The 24,819-nt window shown below is 36.3% G+C and overlaps 1 protein-coding gene across 2 annotated transcripts; it reads right to left on the bottom strand.

Moving 5' to 3' along the window:
* Window positions 1–86: 86 nt before the first annotated feature.
* On the bottom strand, window positions 87–22,687 carry LOC109094522 (integrin alpha-6-like). 2 transcript variants are annotated; one of them, XM_042757197.1, is made up of 26 exons: window positions 22,366–22,687; window positions 13,321–13,448; window positions 13,157–13,236; window positions 12,102–12,363; window positions 11,656–11,787; window positions 10,756–10,960; window positions 10,035–10,228; window positions 9,072–9,160; window positions 8,846–8,973; window positions 8,556–8,645; window positions 8,400–8,461; window positions 8,100–8,263; window positions 7,678–7,824; window positions 5,442–5,557; window positions 5,054–5,207; window positions 4,850–4,933; window positions 4,674–4,753; window positions 4,483–4,560; window positions 4,284–4,386; window positions 3,957–4,130; window positions 3,759–3,857; window positions 3,384–3,494; window positions 2,865–2,963; window positions 2,590–2,715; window positions 2,330–2,423; window positions 1,434–1,750 (listed from the first exon to the last, which is right to left on the bottom strand). In XM_042757197.1, the coding sequence occupies exons 1-25, from the start codon at window positions 22,536–22,538 to the stop codon at window positions 2,361–2,363; spliced, it is 3,141 nt and encodes a 1,046-aa protein (XP_042613131.1). In that variant the 5' UTR covers window positions 22,539–22,687; the 3' UTR covers window positions 1,434–1,750; window positions 2,330–2,360. The 2 variants fall into 2 exon arrangements, with proteins under 2 accessions (XP_042613124.1, XP_042613131.1); XM_042757190.1 differs by lacking the exon at window positions 2,330–2,423 and having other exon boundaries at window positions 87–1,750.
* Between the last annotated feature and the right edge of the window lie 2,132 nt (window positions 22,688–24,819).

The raw sequence follows: 24,819 nt of genomic DNA, 5'->3' as shown, positions 1-24,819 counted from the left end.
CTCCAATAATCTGTTCACAACTTACATTTTTAGTGTGTGTGTGTGTGTGTTTAATAGCCTTTAGTCCATACATACATACGCTTGCCTCAAAGCTAATACATATGCTTATACACTAATAGGCACAAAACTCAACATTTTAAGTAACTATTTTATGAGAAAATTAAAAAGTTGAGTTTCTGTTAAAAGCAGAACATGTTTCACTAGCTTGAGCTTGTGATATTGGTGATTTGGTAAGACAGAGACTGGAGGGCATTCACTACAGCTGCTGCATCTGTCTCTGTCTGAATGAATGCCTCAGTACAAGTCTTGGTCTGCATCACCTGCATCAGTTTCTGTGCCTGTCTACCTCACAAGTCTATGTCTGTTTATCAATGGTACACCTGTGCAAGTCACGCTAATCACTACTCCTGCGCTCATGTCTCAAGTATTAGAGCCTTTGTCTGCTGTGTAGCTCAATCTTGATTTGACTGTACCCTCTGTTCAGATTTCTGTTCTATCAGACCAGTTATGTGTCTCCATATTTCATCAGTCTGATTACATGTCGTTGAAATCTGTGCATGTCTTTTGTATCTATCTGCAGCATCATCGCACATCAGTCTTTAAAAGTATATTCCAAGATTATTCAGATTTACAGCTGACAAAACACCCCAAACAATATGTTTAATAAAAAAATGTGTTCCTCATATCAATTTAGGTCCAGCAAAAAAATGTTTTTGGAAAATGAATACAAAAAAATATCTAATAATCAATTTCATTACTTCAGTGTCAATTTTGTGTGAGCTAATACATTTGTTAAGTGCCTAAAATTCAGACATTATCACTGAGCAATTCAACAAGTCACTTTACACATAAACAGAATTAATACTTTTCATTAGTTGAGCATTTGCATTGCCAAAAGGTTCTGTTTAAAAAAAAAAATTAAAGCAACTTCACATTCATACAAAGATAATTTCAAATGAACTTCAAAAATTAAAAGAAGAAGCTGATCTTACAATGGATTGTGGCAGCCGATAATATATCAAACATCTATTTTTAACAAAGTAGTTCTTAATAAAATCAGTCCCAGTTTTAGTAGTTTAAGTGCAGTAAAAAAAAAAAAAATAGTATGAAAATAAAATATGTACCTGACTGGTTTTAACAATAAAGCAACAAACAGAGAAAAAAAAATAAATCAAAAGACACATATTTACAGTTTTAGCTGGATATCAAGATACAATTAACAATCTTTGGCCTTTGTACAACAGAACCATCTGCTGAGAATAAATACATTAAATGTACTGTATATACATCACTGTGTGCACGAGAAGTGAACTGTGATATGAAAATAGGGTGGAACATGGAAAAATATTTTAATATAAAACAAAACTCAAGTAAACCTATTTTTTTTTTTTTTATATCCTTGTTCATCATATGTCTTCCAAGCACCGTATTTTAATACAATCTATAAAAATCTCTATCAAGCTCAAATGCTTCCTTACACATTTTGATGGAGTAGTAACAGTAAGAAAAGTTCAGTGTGTGCAAAATTAAGCATTAAAGGCCTTAGGAAGGGAGTCTTTGGTTTGCTTTCAATCAGGTTAGCATTTAGCTATGAGTAGCTCTCATTCTCATTCCAAAAAGCCATCCATTGTTTCTTCTCCCGAGGATCCATTTCCTCTTCCCCCGGCTCTTTTCCCCTCTCTTCCTTCTTTATCCACACAGCATTATAACTGGGGATGCTTTCATACTTGGAATGTTTGAAAAATCCACACTGTTCAGAAAAAAAAGACAGTTAGCGCAAGTTCATGCTAACAATGCTAAAAAGCATCATTTATACAGGAAAATGAGCAAAAAACAAAGACGTAGTGTTGTTTGCAGTGTATGCAGCAGGCCTAGCATGAGGAAAGAACAAAACATTCAATGTTTTAAAGAAGATATAAGCAAGAATCGGGCCGTATAAAGATGTGCTGTATGTGCTGAAAGCGAGAGATGCTCTGATAAACATCCCAAGCAGGCCGAAGGAAAAGTGCAAGTTAATAAATCAAGCCAAATCTCAAGGCTTAAAAGAGCGTCAGACATTCAGTCATACACAGTCACACACACCTGAAAGCTGAGTGAATGCAAACATGTATAAACCCGTTTCCAACAACAACTTCATACATGATTAGTTTGCATTCCTCATAGCATTTCGCTTATGTCTGAGCAATGAAAGCCATGGAAACTGCTACCATCACCCCACATCTAGGCACTGACAGGCAGCATGTGCTTCAAACTAAAGTGGGTTAGCATGGGCTAACTCTTCATGCTAGCTCTAAACACACAGGTCAACTTGTTCTGGGAGATCATTTACCCTAAGAGAGGTTCTCGTTCTCTGTTTCTCTTTACGCATCTGAAGTCAGCTTCTCTTTTTCAGGTTCTTTGCCGCTTTTGCCGAAAAAACCACACTAAGAGGGGTAAAGGTTTGTGTTTTAAATACTTAAAGTCATGTGAATAGAACACAATGATGAAAATCTGTTTTACACCTTGTCTGTGTTTAATACAAGTGACAGTAAATACAGGGTTAGGTAGTCTTGGTTGGGTCTAGTTGTGAGTTTAGTTATATGTTCTTACCTTCCAAAGCAAGAACACCAAAAGGCCCAGCATAAGGAGTCCTAGTAAAATGGCCACCAGTATGACCCACCAGGGCATACCGCCATACTGCGGAACTTTGCGTTCCGGAAACACAATAACACGTACCTGTAACAGGACAAATTGTCTTTCAAAATGCACTTTCAATCTCAAGCTAACCTTTCAACTCTGCATATAAAGTCAGTTTGATAGAGAAGACAAACTGATCAAAACATGGAAGGAGAAGTATATACGGATAAAAGCTGAAATGTCCTCACCTGTGCTGCTTCATTTTTCAGCTGGATATTTGTAGCTGAGGTCTTGAAATCAAGTGATGCCTTGACAATAATGTCAATGTAGTTCAATTTTGCATAGTCCTGTAAGAAATAGTTTATTAATAGTTTAATGACACATTGTGTCCATAATAAAGAAAAGGAAAAATATTTAAATAGGAATAAGATGGTGCTACTTTATAACACCTTATATTCTGTCTGTAACTATGTTGGTTTCATACAGTGTGTTGTCATTTTCAAGAAAAATTTAATGCTTTATGTTATGTAACCATCAAAATCATATGATGATTAAAAGGGTTTTAAACAGTTTGCAAAGTATTTTTATAGATTTCATGAATTATTAAACATTGACACACTAACTTTTTTTCTTATATTAATAAGCAGTCAAGCAGTTTTGTTAACATATATTTTTTTAAAGAAGTAATAATTTATTATTAATAATACATTTAATAGATTATGCCATTTAAAAACAAAAAAACATCCCTACTGAATGATCATACTGACCTCCAGGAAGGTAGAGTTCCAAAGGTACGCTCTCAGACTGATGACAGCATTGCTGTCCATTCCCCTTAGAGGACATCTGAATGTGATGCACTCCGCCCCATCCTCACACGACTAAAAACACAACAAGTAGACAGTGATTAGAAACAGGATGCCCAAGGAAACACATACAGGACATATTTTTGCAGCCTTAAGTTAAAATGCTTTTACTCGCTGTTTAGAGGGTCTGAATACTTCTATCAATGTGATATTTCAGTTTTTCCTTTTTTAAATATTTACTCATTGTGGGGTATTTAGTGTAGAGCGATGTTAAAAATTAGACTATTAGTCTGAAAACTTTCTGAATGCATTGTATGCTTCATGTTTGGGTGACTTTACCAAAACTGTGTATTTCCTCTTCTCAGTAAAAAGAGAGACTGTTCCCTCTTTTGCAGGAGTTTCCCCAATTTCACGTTTAGTTCGTGACACTGAAGGCTCCTAGATAACCGTAAAACAGAACAAATAATCAGTTCATTTCTATATGGATTCAACTTGGAATAATACAAATTTTTACTATAGTTAAGATATTAGTACTACCTTCAAACTGAGTTTGTTGACTTCATCTTGGTTGGAGCAGATGAAGCTGTCTAAACCGGTTGAGGTCATCTTCATGAGGTACAGCAGCCACTTGCCTTGAGAGTTATGTTTAGGCCATTGGATATTCATAGAAGCCGTGCCGAATGATTTAAGGGGTTTGCCCAAATTTGTAACCTGTAAATCAATATATTTAACAGAATCCGTCTTTAAAAAAAAACATCTAAATATTGTGACATGTAAGATAGTTAGAATGCAAATAAATAAATAGTTTATAAAAAAAAAAAATTTATGCATTATTTACAAAATATTAGGAACTCTTATACTCACCCTGAATTCATAGTCAATTGGACTGCCCACGTCAGTTGCCAACTTCATTGCGCTCTCTCCTTTAACTTCTCCAGTAAAGAAGACCTGAGATGGCTTAGCAATGCTGTAGATGATATATGATGACAGTGCATGAAGATACAATATAGGACATTGATATAATCAGAATATGGGAAATGATAGTTGCAGTATGCAAACCCACCCTGAGAGGGACAACAGCAGCTGGATCTTAACAATGGCTTTGGCTTTGATTGCTTGCAACTGCTTCTGATTACTTGTCCTGCAAAACAAAAAGAAAAATGGAAACATGAATCTATGAATTCTGACATGCTTAAAAAAAAGAAAATACTACATTGATACTGTGCCTTTGGCAAGAGTTATGTTGCTACTCACGTTTTGAGTTTAAGGTCAATTTCAATTTCAGTGGTATCCAAAGAAATTCCACCCGTGCTCAGAATGATGTAAAAAGTTGTCTGAAAAAGTCCACACACCAAAAATATAGCTGTTCTATTATAACACCATAAAATAACAATAAAAATAAAAATAAATAATATACTTTAAATATCCACCTCAGCATCTTTTTTGAATGGATTTCCAAGTTCACAATCAGCTTGTGACCCGTTCTGATTGGCTAGACAGGTGACTGTCTTATCCTGTAAAGATTTGAGATCACTTAAAAACAAATTCTTATTAAAAAATATTAATAATAATAATAAAAAAAACAAACAATAAATAAGTTGGTCATAAGTTAGACATCTAGCAGCTGAACTTACATCAGATTCAGTGTGAACGTCAGAATAAGAGAGCGATTTGGGGAACGAGGAAGTCAGCTGTGCTTCATAAGCATCTTCACCCTTGTTGAGCACCTTGATCTCCAAGGCAATATCCTTCTGATCACTCAGAGACAGGATGGGAACTCCTTTTTCCCTGCGAGAAAAGAAAAACAGAGAGACTCTTCTTCATGCCGCTTTGTTTTGCTATTTGCTTTGAAAAAGAGTGTAGGCACTTTGTTCATTCATTTGAACATAAATTCATGTCAAAAAGACATGAGGAAGCAGCTGAATGCTTTCTGACATATTAACAAAAAGATAATAAAATAAAATGGTAGTCTTTGCATTGAAAACAAAACAAAACAAAAAAATAATAATAATAAAAACTCACTCAGGTAATGGATTAAAGATGTCTCTGTTTGGTTCCCTGGTGTGGAATTTATACTGTAGTTGCAGGTCACTCTGACAGACATTATCAGCACCACATCCTTCCTTGATAAACTGAACCTGAAAGCCAGTATGATTCAGAATAACATTTAATACAGAATAAGATATGTAGATGTGTTTGGTACTGGTTTACTTCAGTTCTTCAAGTATAAAGAGGCTTATAAAGTTAGTTGGATAAAGTTGAGCTGTTTGTTAGTAAACGGTAAAAAAAAAAAAAAAACACATTTATGATTAACAAGCAGACAATATGATGAAAATGTTCAGTATAAATGTTAAAATACATTTATCTGATGTGATTAATATGAACAATGTTTATATAATTACTATGATAATATTTTTATTAATATATATAAAACATTAAAAAATTTGGGGTCAATATGACTTTTTGAAACAACTGAAGGTTTCAGCATAAAGTTAGGTGCACATATATTTGGACACTAGCACAATTTTTGTTATTTTAGCTCTTTACCAAAACATTCAAGTTAGAGTTATATAATGGGTGGGCTATCCCTTCATTATTTCATCTATTAAGAAGGTAAAAGCTGTGGAGTTGTTTCTAAGAGTGGCATTTGCATTTGGAAGCTGTTGCTGCAAACCCACATCATGTGGTCAAAGGAGCTCTCCATGCAAGTGAAACAGGCTATCGTTAGACTTCAAAAACAAAACAAAGCCATCAACGAGGTGGCAGGAACAAGAACACACTTGTGAGGTTTGGGGTTCAGCAACATAAAAAGACCTGTGTGTCCATGGTAGACAACAGTGGTGGATGATTGCAGGATCCTTATCCATGGTAAAGAAAAGCCCATTTATGAGATCCAGCCAACTGAAGAACACTCTCCAGGAGGTAGACATGTCATTGTCGAAGTCTACAGTTAAGAGAAGACTTCACAAAAGCAAATAAAGAGGGTTTCCAACAAGGTGCGAACCATTCAGAAGCCTCAAGAATAGAAGGCCAGATTTCACTTTGCCAAAAACCATATAAAAAAAGCCAGACCATTTCTGGAAAAATATTCTTTGGATGGATGAAACTAAAACCAACCTGTACCAGAATAGCAGGAAGAAAAAAGTGGGGAGAAGGCTTGGAACAGCTCATGATCCAAAGCATGCAACTTCATCTGTAAAACAATGGCGGAGGCAATGTGATGGCATGGGCGTGCATGGCTTCCAGTGGCACTGGGTTACTGGTATTCATTGATGATGTGACAGAAGACAGAAGTAGCCGGATGAATTCTGAAGTGTTTAGGGGTACACTGCCTGCCCAGATTCAGCCGAATGCAGAAGTTGATTGGACGGTGCTTCACAGTACAGATGGACAAACTGCAAAAGCAACCCAGGGGTTTTTGAAGTTCTGCAATGGCAAAGTCAATCACCTGATCTCAAATACATTTCACTTGCTGAAGACTTAACTGAAAGATCCACAAACTGAAGACAGCTGCAGTAAAGGCCTGGGAAAGCAGAACAAAAGAGGAAACCCAGTCTTTGGTGATTTCCAGACTTCAGGCAGTCATTGCCTACAAAATGATTCTCAACATAACTTTTAAAATTAATGTTTTATTTATGATATATTCATTTGTTTGAAAATAGGGGGGCTGTGTTTAAAAGTAGTTGCAATTGCTAAACGTCTCACATGATATTTTTGTTCAACCTCTTGAATTAAAGCTGAAATTCTGCACTTCAATTTCATCTTGATTGTTTCATTTTATTTTTATTTTGATGGTATACAAACCCACAATTATGAAAAGAGTGTCAGTGTCCAAATATACATAGACCTAACTGTAGATGCATTAGGTTGATTTTGTGATTTTAAAGATTATTTTTGCATTACTACAAAAAATCTCAATTTCAAGTAGATTCTGTTGAACTTTCCTGAAGAATCCTGAAAAAAGTATGATTTCTACAAAAATTTGAAGCAGCACGACTGTTTTCCACATTGATAATAATAATAAATGTTTCTAGTGCAAAAATATATTCACAGAAAAAAAGTTTTTATTTTTAAATATTTTGTATAAATATGTATATCTGATCATTTTAGCAATGGTGAGCATGAAAGGTTTCTTTCAAAAGCATAAAAAAAAATGACAGACCCCAAACATTTGAAAGACAGTGTTTATTGTATATTATAAATATGATCATGGTAGATCACTGAAAATGCAAAGATTGTTTAAGAAGATGATGGTTACCTTGGTAACAGTTCTGGCATCTTGATGAGAGTCCAGGATGGGAAGCAGTTTAGGGAGAGCATTCTGTCTCTTCCTACGTGTGGATGGGTTCAGGATCTCCACAGAGACTTCAATCGGGATTCCTCTCAGTTTGTCTCTTAGGGGTTCCTTTGTACATACATTAAAAAAACATTAACATTATACATTGTTTGCAGTATAATGCCATTCCATAACTAATGTTATTACCACTAGATGGCAGTACTTACTTTTTTACTAAATTAAAGTAAAGCCATTCTTTACTATGGCTGTTGATTTATTGTCACAATTGCCCCCTGTTAGGTTATTCCAAAGTCCTCAATTTAAAGTTGTTACTTAAACAGCATGTCACTCAGTAGTTCTAAATTTACCCTCTAAATGAAAAAGCTGCTTTTGAACTGCTGTACCTGCAGTCTGAGGACTCTGGAGACGCAGCTTTCTGTGCCCTGACCCTTGAGCTCTACATCTCCTGTGCTTTCATACTCATTTACTGAGCGCGGGGTGAAGATGACTCTAGAAGGAAGATTAAGTTTCTTCCTTTCAGATTCAACCTTGATAGAGTATTGCACTTCTAAAGAAGGAAAAAAAAAACATAGCAATAACAAAATGTGGGCATTTGTTTACAGAAATAAGATCCTGCATGACAGAGATGAAAAATGACTGAGTAGTAATTTACCTGTGAAGGTAAATTAGAAACATGTACTTACTCAGAGTAGGATTGTAGGTTTTGGGTTTGACTGAAAATTTGAAGCAGGCTTTCACCTCAAAGCTAGAACACACAATAAAACCTCGCTTTTAGATAGGGGTTACTGGCTATTGGCTAATATAATAAGGATTGCTTGTTTTGTTTATAGTTTTCTCACCATATATCTTTTCCACAGTTTTTCTTAGTGAGGTCTAGCTCCTTTGGAGTGGTGGTAACAGTCTTTTCAATGCTGATAACTGACCGGGCCCTATAGTGTAAGACCCATAATTAATACATTCAGTCACTCATCCATATTGCTAAATGAATACTAGATTTTGTAGCCATTTACACCATTTAATATTAAATGAAATTTAGATGAAATCATAAACAATTATATTAACTAACATTATCATTGTTTATAAAGAATTCTTAATAATCATTACAGGTTGTCTATCAATATGATCGTACCTGTACACAAACACTGAATCAGAGAGAGATCCGATAGCCAGATCAGGGTAATAATTTCTGTCCAAATCCATGTTCCCGGCAAGAGAGTATCCAAAGAGTTTCACATTGTGATCTTTTCCTCCAAGAACCTGACATTTTTTGAATAAGTTATTGAAAAGGAATGAATAAAACAATGAAGCATATGAAGCAAAACTATAAGTAAAGAAAAGTGAATATATGGCTGAACCTGGGTTTTTTTCAGTCCTTGAGGTGAACCATGGAAGATATATACGTTTCCAGCTCCGTTACTGTCATATGGGGCACCAACAGCAACATCTGAAAATCAGCAGGATTACATTAAGAAAATTAACTACATATTACATTCAATTATACTACGGGGCCGTTGAATGCTTGAATCTGATTGGCTGATGAACGTTCTGAGGTGCGCAATTATTTTCAATTATTACAGCTCTCTTGACCGCATTACAGTTCTATAACACTTCGCATAGTTAACTGTAATTACGGAAAAAATTTGCATACAGTACCTATACAGCACACAGGAAACAACAACAAAAACAACATGACAGACGATTTTCCGAAAGTAAATACACATGACATTTCTCACTAGTGAGGTAATAACAGCGCTGTTTAGAGACGCTGCTGCAGAACATTGTTGAGGGAGGCACAGAAGTAGCCTAATTCACACAAACTCTCTCTCTCTCTTTCTGTGTGTCTCTGTCTCTCTCGCTCTCTTTCTAATAACTTCATTAATAACTGCATTAAAATGCTATCAACGGCTCAAGCCTCCATTACCAGCTTTAAAATTACATTTTGGAACCAGAAAAAGAGGCGCTGGATGAGGTGCGGAAGAAATAATCCTACTCACAATAGCGATTTAAGTACAAAAACCGGATGAATCCCTTTAAATATATCATCTGATCGATGTCTTGAGGTTTGGTAACCATAGTATAAGCGGAATAATTGACTCCGGGCCGTTGAATTGTTAGAAAAATAATGCACACCCGAGGTGTAACTATCTTTCTAATAATTCAATGGCCCGTCATCAATTACGTTATTCCTTACATATTATTATGGTTATCACCATTAACATAGAAATGTTTCAATGTTTCCTACTATTATGACATGTTTTCTCCTCTATATGTCTTATATTAGCTGTATTCATAGAAGAGACTACATAGTAAACACATACCATGACAACCATCCATGTTCACATCTCCCATGTTTTCCACAGCCAAACCAAACATGGAATAAGCAGCTCCCTCAATTCTTTTAGGGGTGATCTTGTCCCAAGCCCCTTCCTCGTTAAGATAAACATAGATGGCCCCACCGACATCACCGTCCTTAATAAAGTACTGAGGTGCTCCGACTACAATGTCCTGCCACCTGTTTTAAAAATCAGTACAGAATAATTATACATCTAGTGTTGCTAAAATTAAACTTTTATTTTTAACTTGAAATAAAGCTGTAAAATAAAATTACATAACATAAAATAGAATAAAATAAAAGCATAAAACATTAGAAAACCTTTTTAAACTAAATTTTGAAATGTTGCCTCTGCAAAATATTTGGTTTATTTGAAGTTGTCAAATTACTAAAACCACAACAAAAATAAATTAATTCTAAATAGAGATAATTAAAAAATAATAATAATAACAAAACCACATAACAAATTTACTAAAACTTAAATTAATAATGAGAACAGAAAATATAAAAATAAAAACTAATTTAAAATATATATTAATACTATAAAAATATATAAATAATACTAAAGTAACACTGATCTACAACAAATAAAGTGACATGACGTATAGCCAACTTATTCCATCCAAGTGCACACACACCAGTGAGCAGTTAACACACACACACCGTGAACACACAATATAATATAATTCTGTTGTACTGGATCTTACCCATCTCCATTGATGTCAAGCACTGCAAGATCATAGCCAAAGGAAGAGGCAAGTCCGGCACCCTCTAGGATGTACTCAGCTGTCAACATGGATGAGTCCTTCTTTAATAGCACAACTGCCCCGCTGTGATTGGCTCTTGGAGCCCCAGCAACTATAATCAACTGACCTCTCTTGGTCAGCATTTTTCCAGAGTCCAGAGAGAAACCTGTGACAGATACAACCCATTAGATGATCTGGTAAATATTTGGTTAGTGAACTTCTTTTAGTGATGATGGAATATGCAATGCCTAAAACCCATGAACAGCATCAATGTAAACATGCATGATTCTGACTGACTTGGACACTTCTAGTATGTCATAGTTTTGCTCAGGCAATGTGGATGTAAACAAGATACAGACACAAAGACAGCTTCAAAACAATAATGTAGCAATAACATTCACAATTGTTCACAAAAAGGACACAATGTATAGGATGTATAAAGACCAACATGATGACAGTTTGAACGTGAATAATTGATCAAGTTGGCGTCCAGGAAATCCCACAAATCTAAATAGCTATTGGATGCCACATCATAAACGTTCTCCTTGGCCACCTGAAGGGGAGGTGACTGATACACAGACTGATCAGGAAGGCTACTGGATATGCATGAACAGCACACCTACATTTACACAAACAAGATTTGCACCAAATAAAGCACAAACAACCAAACAGACCTAAAAAGGAGTAAAACCACACAAAGGGTAAGAATTGCAATCTATATCTATGCCTTGTATCCAAACTCTGCTGGAAAAGTTTATATCTTTATCACACCAGAATTCTTTAATGAGACTGAGTCACATGATGGACCAAGGAGAGAGTGATATGGATGATGAATGGAATGTTATGTGATGATGGACTCACCTAAATAACTGTTAGCAGGGACAGGCACCAAGTCTGGATCAAGTCGGCTCTCATCCCCAACTTCATATGGGCCGTCATCAAAGATATTCCGTTCCCACAGAGAACTGTTCTTCTGCTCTATCCTCACCACTCCTGACATCCACCCAGTGAAGGAGTGAGTGAACAAGGAAAGAAAAAGGGTGAAGGGTTGAGGATAGAGAAAGTGAATGAGTGAAGCAAAGATGTCAGAAAAAAAGTTTAAAAAGGGCAGATAAAATATAAGTCATGTGGTGGATTTATGGGTCATGTTTGGCAGTGGCCATTGTGATTAGCCTTCTCATAAGCTGGGTTTTCACTGAACTTTTAATATTATCACAAAAATTAGATTTACCATGAAATTTACCACCTACACTTCAATACACACACACATATATACAAGCACTCTAATTCATCTTGTCCTCCAATACCTTTCCAATTGTAAGCACCCGGTGCTCCAAACACCAGATAGTGATGGTCCTTTGTGAATGTGGCAGATAGACCCTGCTGGCATGATCCAAAGCGCTCGTGTCCTCTGTTTCTCCCGTTGCAGAAGATCCAGTCTCCTCCATCTTCATCTGAGGCACTATTAATCGTTAGGTCCTCACTTAGTACGTAGCAGCGACCGGTCAAGTCACGCAGCTCCTGAACTGAGCCCATAAACATGCGGCGCTGGTAGCGATGCGCACAGACCTGGAGAGAGACAGCGGGAGTTCAGTTTAAATCAGTGAAATAGTTCACATAAAACTGTAAAATAATGAAATAATAATAATAATAATAATATTATATAATAATAAAAAAATAATAATACATAAAAACTTTTTTTGCAAGGATATTTCAGCTGTACACTACCGTTCAAAAGTAAAGGGGTCTGTAAGATTTATGTTTTTTTGCAACTCTCTTTTCTTCATCAAGGCTGCGTTTATTTGATCAAAAAATACAGTTAAATTATTGTGAAATGTTATAACAGTCTAAAAAAAACATTATTCTATTTTAATATACTTTAAAATTTAAGTTTACTAAATATTGTTTATTTGAAATAAAAAAAGCTTCTATACATTTTGATCAATTTAATTTGTCATTGCTGGATAAAATGTCAGTTTAAAATATCTTACTGACCTCAAAACAATTTTCACCTTATTCTTACATTTAGATTACCTTGGCTGTCATCTTATTTTCACACTGTACATCGTAATTCCTAAATTCACTAAACTCGTTTAGATTAAATAGTGTAGAATTTTAATATTCTGCACCACTTCCCATTTATCTGTTATCGGCCATAACATTAAAATAATTGGTACTGGCCAGAATTTTGATAACGGTGCATCCCTAATATGAGCACACACACACGCACACACACACACGCACACACACACACACACACACACACACACACACACACACACACGCACGCACACACACACACGCACACACACGCACGCACACACACACACACACACACACACACTCACTCTCTCACCCTTACCAATATCTTTCCTCCAGGTCCCTGGCTCTGTACAGTAACTCCCATCCACTGGTTTTCCTTAATTTCAGATAAGTCGTTTTCTACATATGCACAATAGAAATGCATCACTTAACACATGCAATAAATCATTATAATGTGTCTTACTTTCATGTGTTTGAGTTTACCTTCATTGTCAAACATCACTCTTTGACATGACTGACTGGGAGAATGTATGTCACAGTTGTACATGCCTCCTGTAATTTTTGACTTCTGCCCGGGCAATGCCCTAGCCCTTGGGGAACCGACAAGCAACCTGTAAACCAACAAACAGAAATGTATTCATGGATTTGCAATATACTGAATTTTATATTACAAATCTGATATGATATTTGACTCCCCCTTATGCTATCACAGCTCCAAATAACACAGAAGCATCATGTGAAAATGGTGTTTTAATGTTTTTCAATGAAAAATAAATTTATGGGAAACGTGGTCAGCAATGTGGTGATAATCGTGGTCATAACAGTCCTAATAAATTACAGATCTGTTTACACTCTTTTATATTAAATCAGTCAGCAGTTGCACACACAAAAAAATCACTTATGAATGGATTTTGTAAATGGATATTTATTCATAACATGGTGATAGCATGTGTTACAGTGATTGTATAAGTAAACGGCTCAAAACATTGCTAGCAGTCATCTCTAGTATCTTTAGCATTTCATTATTATCTTCTATTTTTCATACATGGGTCCTGAGTATTGAGAGTGGGGGCAAGTCTTCTGTACACTCTTTCTATTCTTTCAACTCAAGAGAATATCTTTTCTCTTCTAAATAAAAGAAATTTAGGCCACAGAAAACCTAGGATATCCACCAACAAAGGCTGTATCTCTGGTTTCACTTCATTTATGAGAGTGAAAGGCTCTTTTCTTTTCAGTGGATTGACTGGTTCAGCAATAACATTCATCCCAACACTTAGATTTTAGCTACAAAAGCTCTCTTTGTGGGCATAGACAAAAAAGGATCTGACTGGAGCAAAGCCTACATGTCCAACAATACCCTCACCAAAAATGTTGAAGGAAGAGTAAAAGTATTTGGCAATGTCCTAGAACTCTTCAGAAGTTTTTCTTTTTTGGGTACAACAGCTTGTTATGGGACTTAATACTTTACTTTTTACTTCATCTACTCCTTAAAAGGTGCATATTAGTAGCTTATATGTATCCTCAGTGTACAATAATGAACCTTTTATGGGTAAATACGGTACAGCGATGTCCCTTAAAGGTATAATATGTGCACATTTTTCTGTAAGAGTGTAAAGGCCTCTAAAACTTACTTTCATTCAGTGTGTTAGTACTGAAAACCTGGAACATACGAGGCCACAGATGATAATGACAAAAATTGGGTTTCTCAAGTGCAGTTCAAGTGCAGTCATTAGTACATTTGTTTTTTAAGCATTCAGATGAACAAAGACATAATTTTTGTTTTATCTGGATAACTCGAAAAAAGGTCAGCTGAGCATGTGTTTGCATATCCCTGGGCATGAAATTTAGTGCTGGGTTTGCATAGTTTTAAAAAAGGGAGAGACATTTAGGGGTGGGAACTCCCTCCATTTTTCAGAAATGCATTTCATGCCTTGATCTGCTGATAATTCCGTCAGTCACCACTAATTCCTTCTATGAGTGAACAACCATATAGACCAAGGTCTGTTTGGATCACAAAAAAGAGAAAAGAATAGCGTCACATTTTCCAAACAGACAGAGACAGCACTGTTTTTCTGAAAGGGCAACACAAACTTTTCTGGGCTGGGAAAAAATAGCTATTTATTTCACTCTCAAGAGCATACAGATTGCTGTATCTGATGAAAATGCTCATGATTACATTAAAGGGGTATTCCACCCCAAAATGAAAATTTTGTCATTTATCACTTACCCCCATGTCGTTCCAAATCTGTAAAAGCTCCGTTCGTCTTCAGAACAAAATTTAAGATATTTTGGATGAAAACCGGGAGGCTTGTGACTGTCTCATAGACTGCAAAGTAAATAACAGTGTCAAGGTCCATAAAAGGTATGAAAGTTGTCGTCAGAATACTCCATCTGCAATCTGGGTTATATGAAGCGACGGGAACACTTTTTGTAAGTGAAGAAAACATTTAGCTTTGTATTTAGCTTTGATTTGAAAGAAAACAGTGCATCCTTGTGGCGCGGATGACACAGAAGGGCATACACAGCATACGGTGATATGGAGAGACACAGAGGAGACCGTTGACAAAGGAATTTATGGAATCAAGTCGTTATTTTTGTTTTCTTCGCTTACAAAAAGTGTTCCCGTCGCTTCATATAACCCAGATTGCAGATGGAGTATTCTGACGACAACTTTCATACCTTTTATGGACCTTGACACTGTTATTTACTTGCCAGTCTATGGGACAGTCTCAAGCCTCCCGCTTTTCATCCAAAATATCTTAAATTGTGTTCCGAAGACGAACAAATCTTTTACGGGTTTGGAACAACATGGGGGTAAGTGATTAATGACAAAATTTCAATTTTGGGGTGGAGTATCCCTTTAAATCTAATGCAATTCACAGGCCCAAAATTAAATACATTACACATTACACATCCGAGACACTACAAAAAATATTCTAGAGTCCTTTAGCATGATCCATAAAAAAAGAAACAATAGTGATTTGCAAAAAGATAGCAATTCTGTTTTATGTTTTGCAAACTGGTATCAAATTTGTATGATCTCATTCATGCATTTTTACGCAGTCTTCTTAGACCTCAAAAAAAAAAAAAGACATTTTCTCATGATCAGGCTGATTTATACTCGGAGTCGCAATATTTCCTACAATGAATTCAGACAAGACACCTTTGTTCATATTAAAAGCTTTGTTATTGGACCAGCATCCTTTATGTTAATTAACCTACACATTTCAGGAAGCTGCAATAATCTGGATCACAATCAGCACCTGAACAACATCATTCCATTCTGACAACCACAATGATTTTGTGGCTAATGTAATGTGTCTTCATCAATCACTCCCTAGAGTGATGTAACGAATAGCACAACAAGGATACGCCTCACTACCACTACTGAGGTGGTTTTGCTCTGTCACATTTATATATACAAGAGTAACAAGGGCAAAATTCCAAGGGAAAAATATGAAATTGGAGAGAACCTCACCCAATTTTAGTTCAAATCTTTGGAAACTTTAAAAAAAAGGAAACATACATATATCAACAGAAGGGAGAAGATGGAAGATTAATTAAGAAAGTGAGAGGGATTAAGCAATTGAAGGAAAGAAAAGAGAGAGGTGGAGGTGGGGGAGGGGAAAACAGAGAGGACAAGTACTCTATTTATTAAGAGCTTTTTCAGAGAGAGTCCTGAGGCCAGAGGCTGTTATGCACCGAGTGATGCAGACACAGAGAAATATGCCTAATTTGTAAAAAAAAAAAAAATATCAGGCTCATAATATACTCAGAAACAATTAAGCAATTACTCATTCTAAAGAGAGAGTGGTATTGACTTCTAAAGCGTTTCATAATAATAGAAAAGAGTAAACTGCAGGCCTGGCAAATGTGAAAAACGTTACTCTGATCTTTGTAAAGTATTTGCAAGATAATTCTTTACTCCTGCAGCACTAGCCACTAGTGTGCTGGGATGTTTGATCAAACTGATTATTTCAAACTGCTGAATTCAATTAATCATTTCATAAAACTGCAACAGCAACAAAAACTTTAATGCAAAAGTTTATGGGCTAAAGACAATGTACAATAACTAATACTGTAGAAGCAGTCTTTTCTATCTCTAGCTTTATTTTCAGCTACAACATTTTGTTATAATACAAATCCTTTTCTTTTGAATAATGGCTGAGCACAATACATGAAAATGTAAGATTGTTTGGCAAAGGTGTCAATAAACTGATTCTGGCTAGCTAAATATTGTGGTGTATTGGAGCTGTGCCATGTCAGAATTACTATAATTTTAAGCTTCCATCTTGTCCTTTCATATCTTTGTCACACATGTAACTTCAGCTCAATTTTGTGAAAGCTCTCATTTGATTATGACATAATTCACCGTACATAAATGCATGAAGATGAAGGTTCTAAAAGTCTTTAATACAACACACAAGCAATTCAAACACAGGGCAGTTTCGGCAAATCACAAACAAGCAATGCACTGACATAACACTGACAAGACCGGAAAGCTAGTACTGAAAACACAGCAACTTAAATACACAGGCTAACAAGGAGAACTTGATGGCAAATCAAGTCAGTAGCCATGGTGACTAACACAGACAGGGAAATGGTGCAAACGCAAATAAAGTCCAAACATAACTGAAACCGTGACACACTTTTCTGTTCTGTTCTGACCAGTGATGCTCTTTCTTTATGATAAGATGTGAGTTTATCTGCCATTACCAACAAAGCTGCACATGGCTTCATTTTGGTATTTATGATTGTTGCCACAGAAACAAATACTGTCTGAAACTAGAATTAAAAAGAATTTAAACTGAAAGAGAGCAGAATCTCTGAGTTGTCATTTTGTAATTCCAACATGGCGTGAACACTGCATTAGTCTTTAATTCAAAACTTTATTGGAATATGTTTCCTCAACTCTTAACCAACACTTGTTTACTCACTGATATGACTAAAAGCTTGTTTTTATTTGAAAAAGCAGTAAATCATGGTCATATTGTACTAGGCAAGACGATTTTATAAACACGCTCTCATAATTTTGCATGGAATGCTAAGCACTGGTGTTTTGAGGAATCTACAGAGGAGGCCAATGCTATGATGCTAAAGCTGGGTCTGCTGAGGAGGTTTGGAGTGTCATGGTTCACATTACAATCTGACAGCAGCTGAAATACAGCTCCAGATGTGCCTAAAACATTTCAAAGACCCCACGCTTAAAGATACAGACTGCAAACTGATACTACCTAACCTACTGTGCACAACAAAGGTCCTGCTGGAGAACAAGATTTTCCAACTTCTTTGAGGCAATGATACCTTCATGACTACCTACAGGTCTTGAGGTACATATTCGCAAAAGATGTGTTGAATAGAGCCAGGGTTGTCACTAACATTCACATCTTTTTCTATGGCTCAATAGACAATCCTATTCAAGATCTTAGTGGGGCCTTTTATCATAGGCTACATCGCACACATAAACCCATCCAATATGGTAAACGAAAGCTTAAACATGTATACTGCTGTTGACCATATTTGATGTGCTTTATGTACAGTATGTGCAAGGTTTATTTCAATGTTTATTCTTGAATAACAGTTCAATAAATTTAATCTGTTCCTCGTATGAAGCGATCATGTGTCCTAGATTAAACCGTTTGAATTCATTTCTTTTACAATGTCTATATGAATTTTCTAAAGCTTGACATTTTTGGTGGAATGGACTTTCAATGAAATGACAGAAATCTGTGAGGATTTCATTAAAAATATATTTATTTTGGGTTTTGAAAGGGTTTGGAAAGATATGGATTATATGGAGTAAATGATGACTTTTGATGAACGATGAATTAAAATTTTTGGGTGAACTATCACTGAAAAGGTGATAAACAAAATAATGCATCAACACAAATAGAAGTGGTGGGTCATTTGAATATAGTATAACAGCAGTATACAGCATTATTTATGTGCCACAGCAGTGTTTGTGTGTGTGTTCTTTATTATTATTATTTTATGGGCTTTTTGCCAATGTTATACTTGAGACTGGCCAATTTAGATAAAATGTTATGCCTAATCCTGCAAAGGAAGCTTGGAGAATCACAGGAAGGAAGCATTGGTCCATTTCCATGCCGACTGGACACATTGCACTCTGGGATATGGGCCAAATTGTATACAATATTGAATGTGTTTTCGGTGGATAAATTGCTCCATCATATGTTAATTCAAATCAGATTAAAGTTTATTATTAGTGTTCAAGCATGTGTTGAGGAAACCCTAGATACCCAAAGAAACAGACACAGACACGGAAGGCACAGACACCCCTGCCCCCACAGACACCCAGAGCCTGTTTGCACCAGGACATGCATCTCAAATATGTCTCCTCTGACCATTTGTGGTCAGATTTCAAAAGGAGGGTCTCAGATTCCAACAATACGTGATTTTCTGACTAGATACATCACTCACAATGTCAAGAGTGTTACTGCAGGTGGTTAAAATGCTAACAAAATATAAAAAAATAATAAGTACAAGAAGAAGAAAAACACTAAAATTTGGTGCATGTCACATTTCAGGTTGAATGCTCATTGTTATTTTTTTTAGGTGGGTACCTGCATTACATGAACTCCGGTCATTGCATGTTCTGTGAAGCCTCGTGCATGTATATGTATAGGCTTGTCAGAATGTTTCAAATGAATGTTTATTTACTTTAATATCTGCTCAAATCAAGGACATTTAAAACCCTTAGAACAGTGGTTCATTGACTGGTGTAGCAGTGCTTCACTCTTGTCCAGGATGCATTTTACTATTGAATCAGTAAAATTGCTGGATACCATTTTGTTTAACTAAATCTTTCAAAACAAAAAGAAAAGAAAGTACTGCAATGTAAGTATGAAACGACTCCTATGAAAGCACTACAAGCCCAGATTGATTCAGAGAAGTACTGGCAAGTCAAAACCAATCAATTACTGGTGCCAAGATGAGGGCTCAGGTTCAATGAGAGCTTAGATCTTAAAATTACATTCAGCCAAGTTCTGCCCCCTGAGTTAAAGTCTGGGCACACTTGCTGAATAGTGCTTTCCACTATTTTTACAGGTTCTCTGTAACAACAGGATAATTTCACAAAGAGTAACACAGAAAAAATTAGACTCTAGGGTACTCTGACAATACCTCCCTAATATGCTGACCAAAATTACATGTTAATATCCCACACCTTTGACTGAGATATTAGAAAATAAAACTGCATTGATATATATATATATATATATATATATATATATATATACATATATATACATATACAGTGCCCTGTTATTAGCAACAGTATGTATTTTATTAGCGAGCACACACACACAGAATAAGAATGGATTCACTTTTAAGGTTTATGCTCCTCCTTTCCAACTTGTGTTTGACTGTCACTTAGTCACAAGAGAAATGTTAAGGTGCCATAAAAACACACACCAAATAGCAGCTCCACCCTGCCAGCATGATAAGCCAAGGAATTCTACATCAATGCTACACTCCCCCGATAACACACCCCCTGCCCTGCCTTGGCCTGCAGTAATGTGAATCTCCTCCACACATACACACACCTGTAGGGCATGTGGTACTGACTAGCAGATTTTTTATGTTCCAACCCAGCCAGCCAGTCTGCCAAGCCCATGAGATACACACTGAGGATATGAGTCAGAGCACACACAGACAAACTAAATAACTTTCATACAATGGGTGTGGCTCGAAATATTTGAAATACATCATAAATCCATAAAAATCAGATGCTGCTATATAAATTGCACAATTCTGTTAAGCAAGGTTGCAAAATGTTTGTGAGGTTTGCTAATAAGCAACAGGCTGTCTTCCTTAAACTGTTATTCTGATAACCAAAAGTATGAAGTTTTGTTTCTGTGGTAGTATTGCTCGCTCATCAAACTTGGCAATGTGTATTGTTGGCTTTTGTATTATCAACAGCATGTGGTGTTCTGCTGCTTTGGATAAAAGAATGTGGTAAATAACTGAATGCAAATGTAAATCTAACACATCAATGTCACACTTAAAACTCTACATCAGTCACTTGCACAACTGGTAGACTCACTCTCTGCAGGACAAACATGAGGTCAACCCTGGGAGTCTCTCTCCCATGCTGCCAGGGTTGATGGCAGTAGTGAGGTTCAGGAATGAGTCACAGGCTTCTACACACATTCTTTCACTACTGTGCTAGGCTTGAAACTTCTAATGAGTGTCTGACGCTGCCAAGGCAACATGGGTGTGTTTTTTAGTGAACCACCAAACAATATCAAATTGTCATTACTGAGAATTCAATAAAATGTGTTCTAGAAACACTTTCTATCTTAAATAACCTTAAGTACTAAGGATCCCACCTACAATCTAGGCCTAATCCTTGCAGTGCTTGAGGTCAAAGAGGTTTAAAATTAAAGGACTAAGAAGACCAGACATATCCACAGGGAGGAAGGAGAATGAGACCAGACATCTCTAACAAGCTCCATGAAGCTAAATATGCATGCAGAGCTTATCAAGTCATGAGCACATTTCTGGGTGGATAAAGTCATGCTCTGAAAATACATAAACCTCGAGTCCCAAAAAAATAATAATTCTCCCAGTCATTAATTTTGAATACTATCTTTTCCATGGAATTACAACAGTGTCAACCCTCAAATGCCCAAAAAGCTCACCAAAAAGTGTCATAAAAGTGACTACAGGACTCTTTTGTACTATTTTCCATGTGATACAGCTTTGCTTTGGAAACAAACTCAAATTAATGGCATTATTTGCTAATAATCTTCAACCTATAGCAAATCGCGAGAAACAAATCGCTTTGAATGATTCAGACCCTGAATTAGATCTAGAGATTCCTTTAAAACATCCAACTAATGTGAATTTGTTCGCAAATCCGACACTGCTACTTCTCTCGTGAACGGTTAGGGGAGGATGTTAAAGTTATCAGCGAATAATAAATTAAATTTCAGTGTTTGTTTACGTAATCACTGTCGTAGGCTACAGCTTGGAATATAGCGCGTGAACACGCTGCGATATCTTGTTGATGCTGAGCCTTTTTTGAAAGTTGGCATCTTTAATCAACATTGTAATTGCATGGAGCCATTCTTCGAAACTTCTCCTTTTGTTTTCCGCAGAAGAAATATTTCATATGGGTCTAAAAACATATGAGGGGGAGTAATGATGACAGAGTTTTCATTTTTGGTTGCACTAATTCTTTAAGGGTCACATTATCTAATGCACTTGCTTGGAATGTGGTGCAGTGCGTAGGTGCGTCTTGAGGCTTAACTGTATGGTCTGGTTTGGATTTTCTATCAGGAAAGCATTAATATGAACATAGGATTTGCATATTGTGTATACTGCCAAACATAAATCCAGGTATATACCATAAGATGTAGGCTAGTTTATATCACAAAAAACGCCCTAAATCCAAAATGTTCAAAAAACCAAAATGACCTAGATTCAACTTGCTGCAAATGTGAAACGAACTCCACAAGAAAGCCACGATACCTTGACTCCACAGAGGATAAAACAAATGCTTACATTCTTTTATCAGCTGGTCTGAGTTGTCGGTGCATGGCAAGGGAGAACCCGAACAAGCTGTTGGCATCTCCCGTTTTCTTGATTACATAGTCTGTGTCCAGGTTGAAGGCAGAGATCAGCGACCATCCCAACAAACTGAGAAGCGGTAAAGTCAATGTCCTGTAAGATCCCATAGCGATGTTGGGTTGAGTTCGTGTCGGGTTCGTGCTTTAGAGATGAGACTGCAGCCCGCTTCTGCTGGGATTGTGGATGTCTATAAGGCAGGAATTACGTCCCTCCTCCACCCGTCTCCACCCTCGATCGATCGGCCATGCCTCTATGCCTACCCAAGTACACCCGGCTCCGGGCTTCGAGGCTCATTCATTTCTCTAACACATAATAAGCCTACCAGTTGGGTTGTGGATAAATCTGTATTTACAGAATGAGAGTTTTCTACATCAATATCCAAAGGAAGAAACACACCTGTAACTGTTCTTGTTTTTCTAAAGTCACATTCCTATATTTGCTTAGGCTATATTTTCTATATTTTACCCGTTTATAAACGACTAAATACATTTGTAAATCTACCCTAAAGTGTGCAAGTTAGTGTAAAGTACAAAAAGTGCTGTTGTTACATTAATGTAAAATTTTCCTTCTATTTTAATAAAATATTTATTAAATTATAGGGCCTAATTTAACAGCTAAGATAAACATTGTTATAAACATTTTTTGTGTTTTACTCTCATACTCTCAGAATCGTTTTTGTCCTGAACATTTTTGTTGTTGTTTTTTCACACAGAGACTTGCTGTCATCTCACATGTGAACAGTGTACTTCATCCTACCTCATCCTATGTTATACCACTTCCCGTTCTCCCCTAAAGCAATTCTAAAATGTTCTTATCTCCATCAGAAGGTTATTGTTGTTAACAGTGAACCACACAAACATTACACCTTTATCTCTCTCTGTTTCTCTCTTTGTCCGTGAGCATGAATTCTCAGATGTGCAAATGAACACAGACATCACAGCCTCAAATCTCTGGTTTATTAGACCCCCTGTGTTTTACATGATTTGGTTGAACCTGGATAAAAGCCTAGTAGGTACTGTCCCTGATCTGTTTTTAATGGGGACACTGAAACAATTATAGGCATTGTAATTAACCATAAGACTAAAACTATGAGCTTGTTTAATGCTACCAAGGATTGGGTATGTGGGGGTGGGGGAAGTACACAAAAGGAATGAAAGACAAAGGTTCAATAGCCTAATAAACAAAACTGACATTTGAAATAGAGACAAATAGCTTGTCACCCATTGTCCTGTTAATACTGTCACTGAATCAACTGTCACACAAAAAATTTTCAGAACATCACTTCATCAAATTGTCACCATAAACCTGAAATAAAAACTTCAGAACTTCAGAAATAGAACATCAGATGCATTCAAACAATTAGGTTTAAATCAGTTAAGGTGAATTGGACAAAAAGAACACAGTCACATGAACCTTGTTGAGAATGACCACTAAAAAGATCAAGTTAGATGAACTTTGACTCTCTGTGTACTCTCCTCTCACAAGTCACGCCCTTCTGATTATTTTTATAGCCTAAAGTAAATTACATCTGGGATGGTAACATTAAGGTTGTTGGTTTAGGTGCTGCAAGGAGTCACACATGAAGCCACTTTTCATGTAGGAAATCACCCAAAATTCAAAATGAACCCCGAATTTCTTTCATCATTTACTCAACTTCATGTCATTCCAAACCTGTATGCATTCTTTCTTCTATGGAACACAAAATATTTAAAAAATGTCTTGTATTATTCAGCGTATTCAGCAGAGTCCAGTGTTGTTTTGGATTACACTAATTTCCCACTGTATGGATAAAAACAGTTGAAACATTCTTCAGAACTTATAGTGAGTAAATGATAACAGATATTTCATTTTTGGGTGAACTAAACCTTTATGCATCGGTTGCTCTACTTTAAACTTAGTATCTCATAAATACTGAATCTATACTGCAAGATTCAGTTCAAGGTCAAAAAAAAGTGCATGGATAAATTGTTCGCAATATGATCAATAACGTGCATTTATAATAGAGTGAATTTTTCACTTCATGATGACTTTATGATTTCTGACTGCAATGTTGCCATGCCCATGATTGTGGCTACCACAGAGAATCTCTAGGGTGAGACATGTGAAAACAAATGGGCACACAGAGGTGTCTGATTTATTGACCTGGCATAGCCTTACAGCTAAACCCTCTAAAAGAGGACACATTTTGTCCAAGCATCTCTCTCTGGTCTTTACCCAGGTGAACTTTGCTGTTCTGATGTCAGAAGTGTTGAAATCCAATACCTGAGACTGGGAGTGTTCAGAAACACTGGGCATGCCTGGATCAAAGTCTGCAATCAGACACCTTTTAGATTAGATTCAACTTTATTGTCACTGCACATGTAAGGTACAAGGCAACGAAATGCAGTT

The sequence above is a fragment of the Cyprinus carpio genome, chromosome A1, assembly GCF_018340385.1.
Source record: "Cyprinus carpio isolate SPL01 chromosome A1, ASM1834038v1, whole genome shotgun sequence".
Taxonomy (NCBI): domain Eukaryota; kingdom Metazoa; phylum Chordata; class Actinopteri; order Cypriniformes; family Cyprinidae; genus Cyprinus; species Cyprinus carpio.
Note: the sequence above shows the minus strand (reverse complement) of the source record. Positions and strands in the feature narration are given on the sequence as shown.

Excerpts from the sequence above, each read along its gene's own strand:
- LOC109094522 (XM_042757190.1), bottom strand. The coding sequence starts at position 22,538 with ATGGGATCTTACAGGACATTGACTTTACCGCTTCTCAGTTTGTTGGGA. Across the intron at positions 13,237-13,320 it reads AGTGATGTTTGACAATGAAG|AAAACGACTTATCTGAAATT; the intron begins GTAAACTCAAAC and ends GTGCATATGTAG. Across the intron at positions 2,964-3,383 it reads GGAACTCTACCTTCCTGGAG|GACTATGCAAAATTGAACTA; the intron begins GTCAGTATGATC and ends TATTTCTTACAG.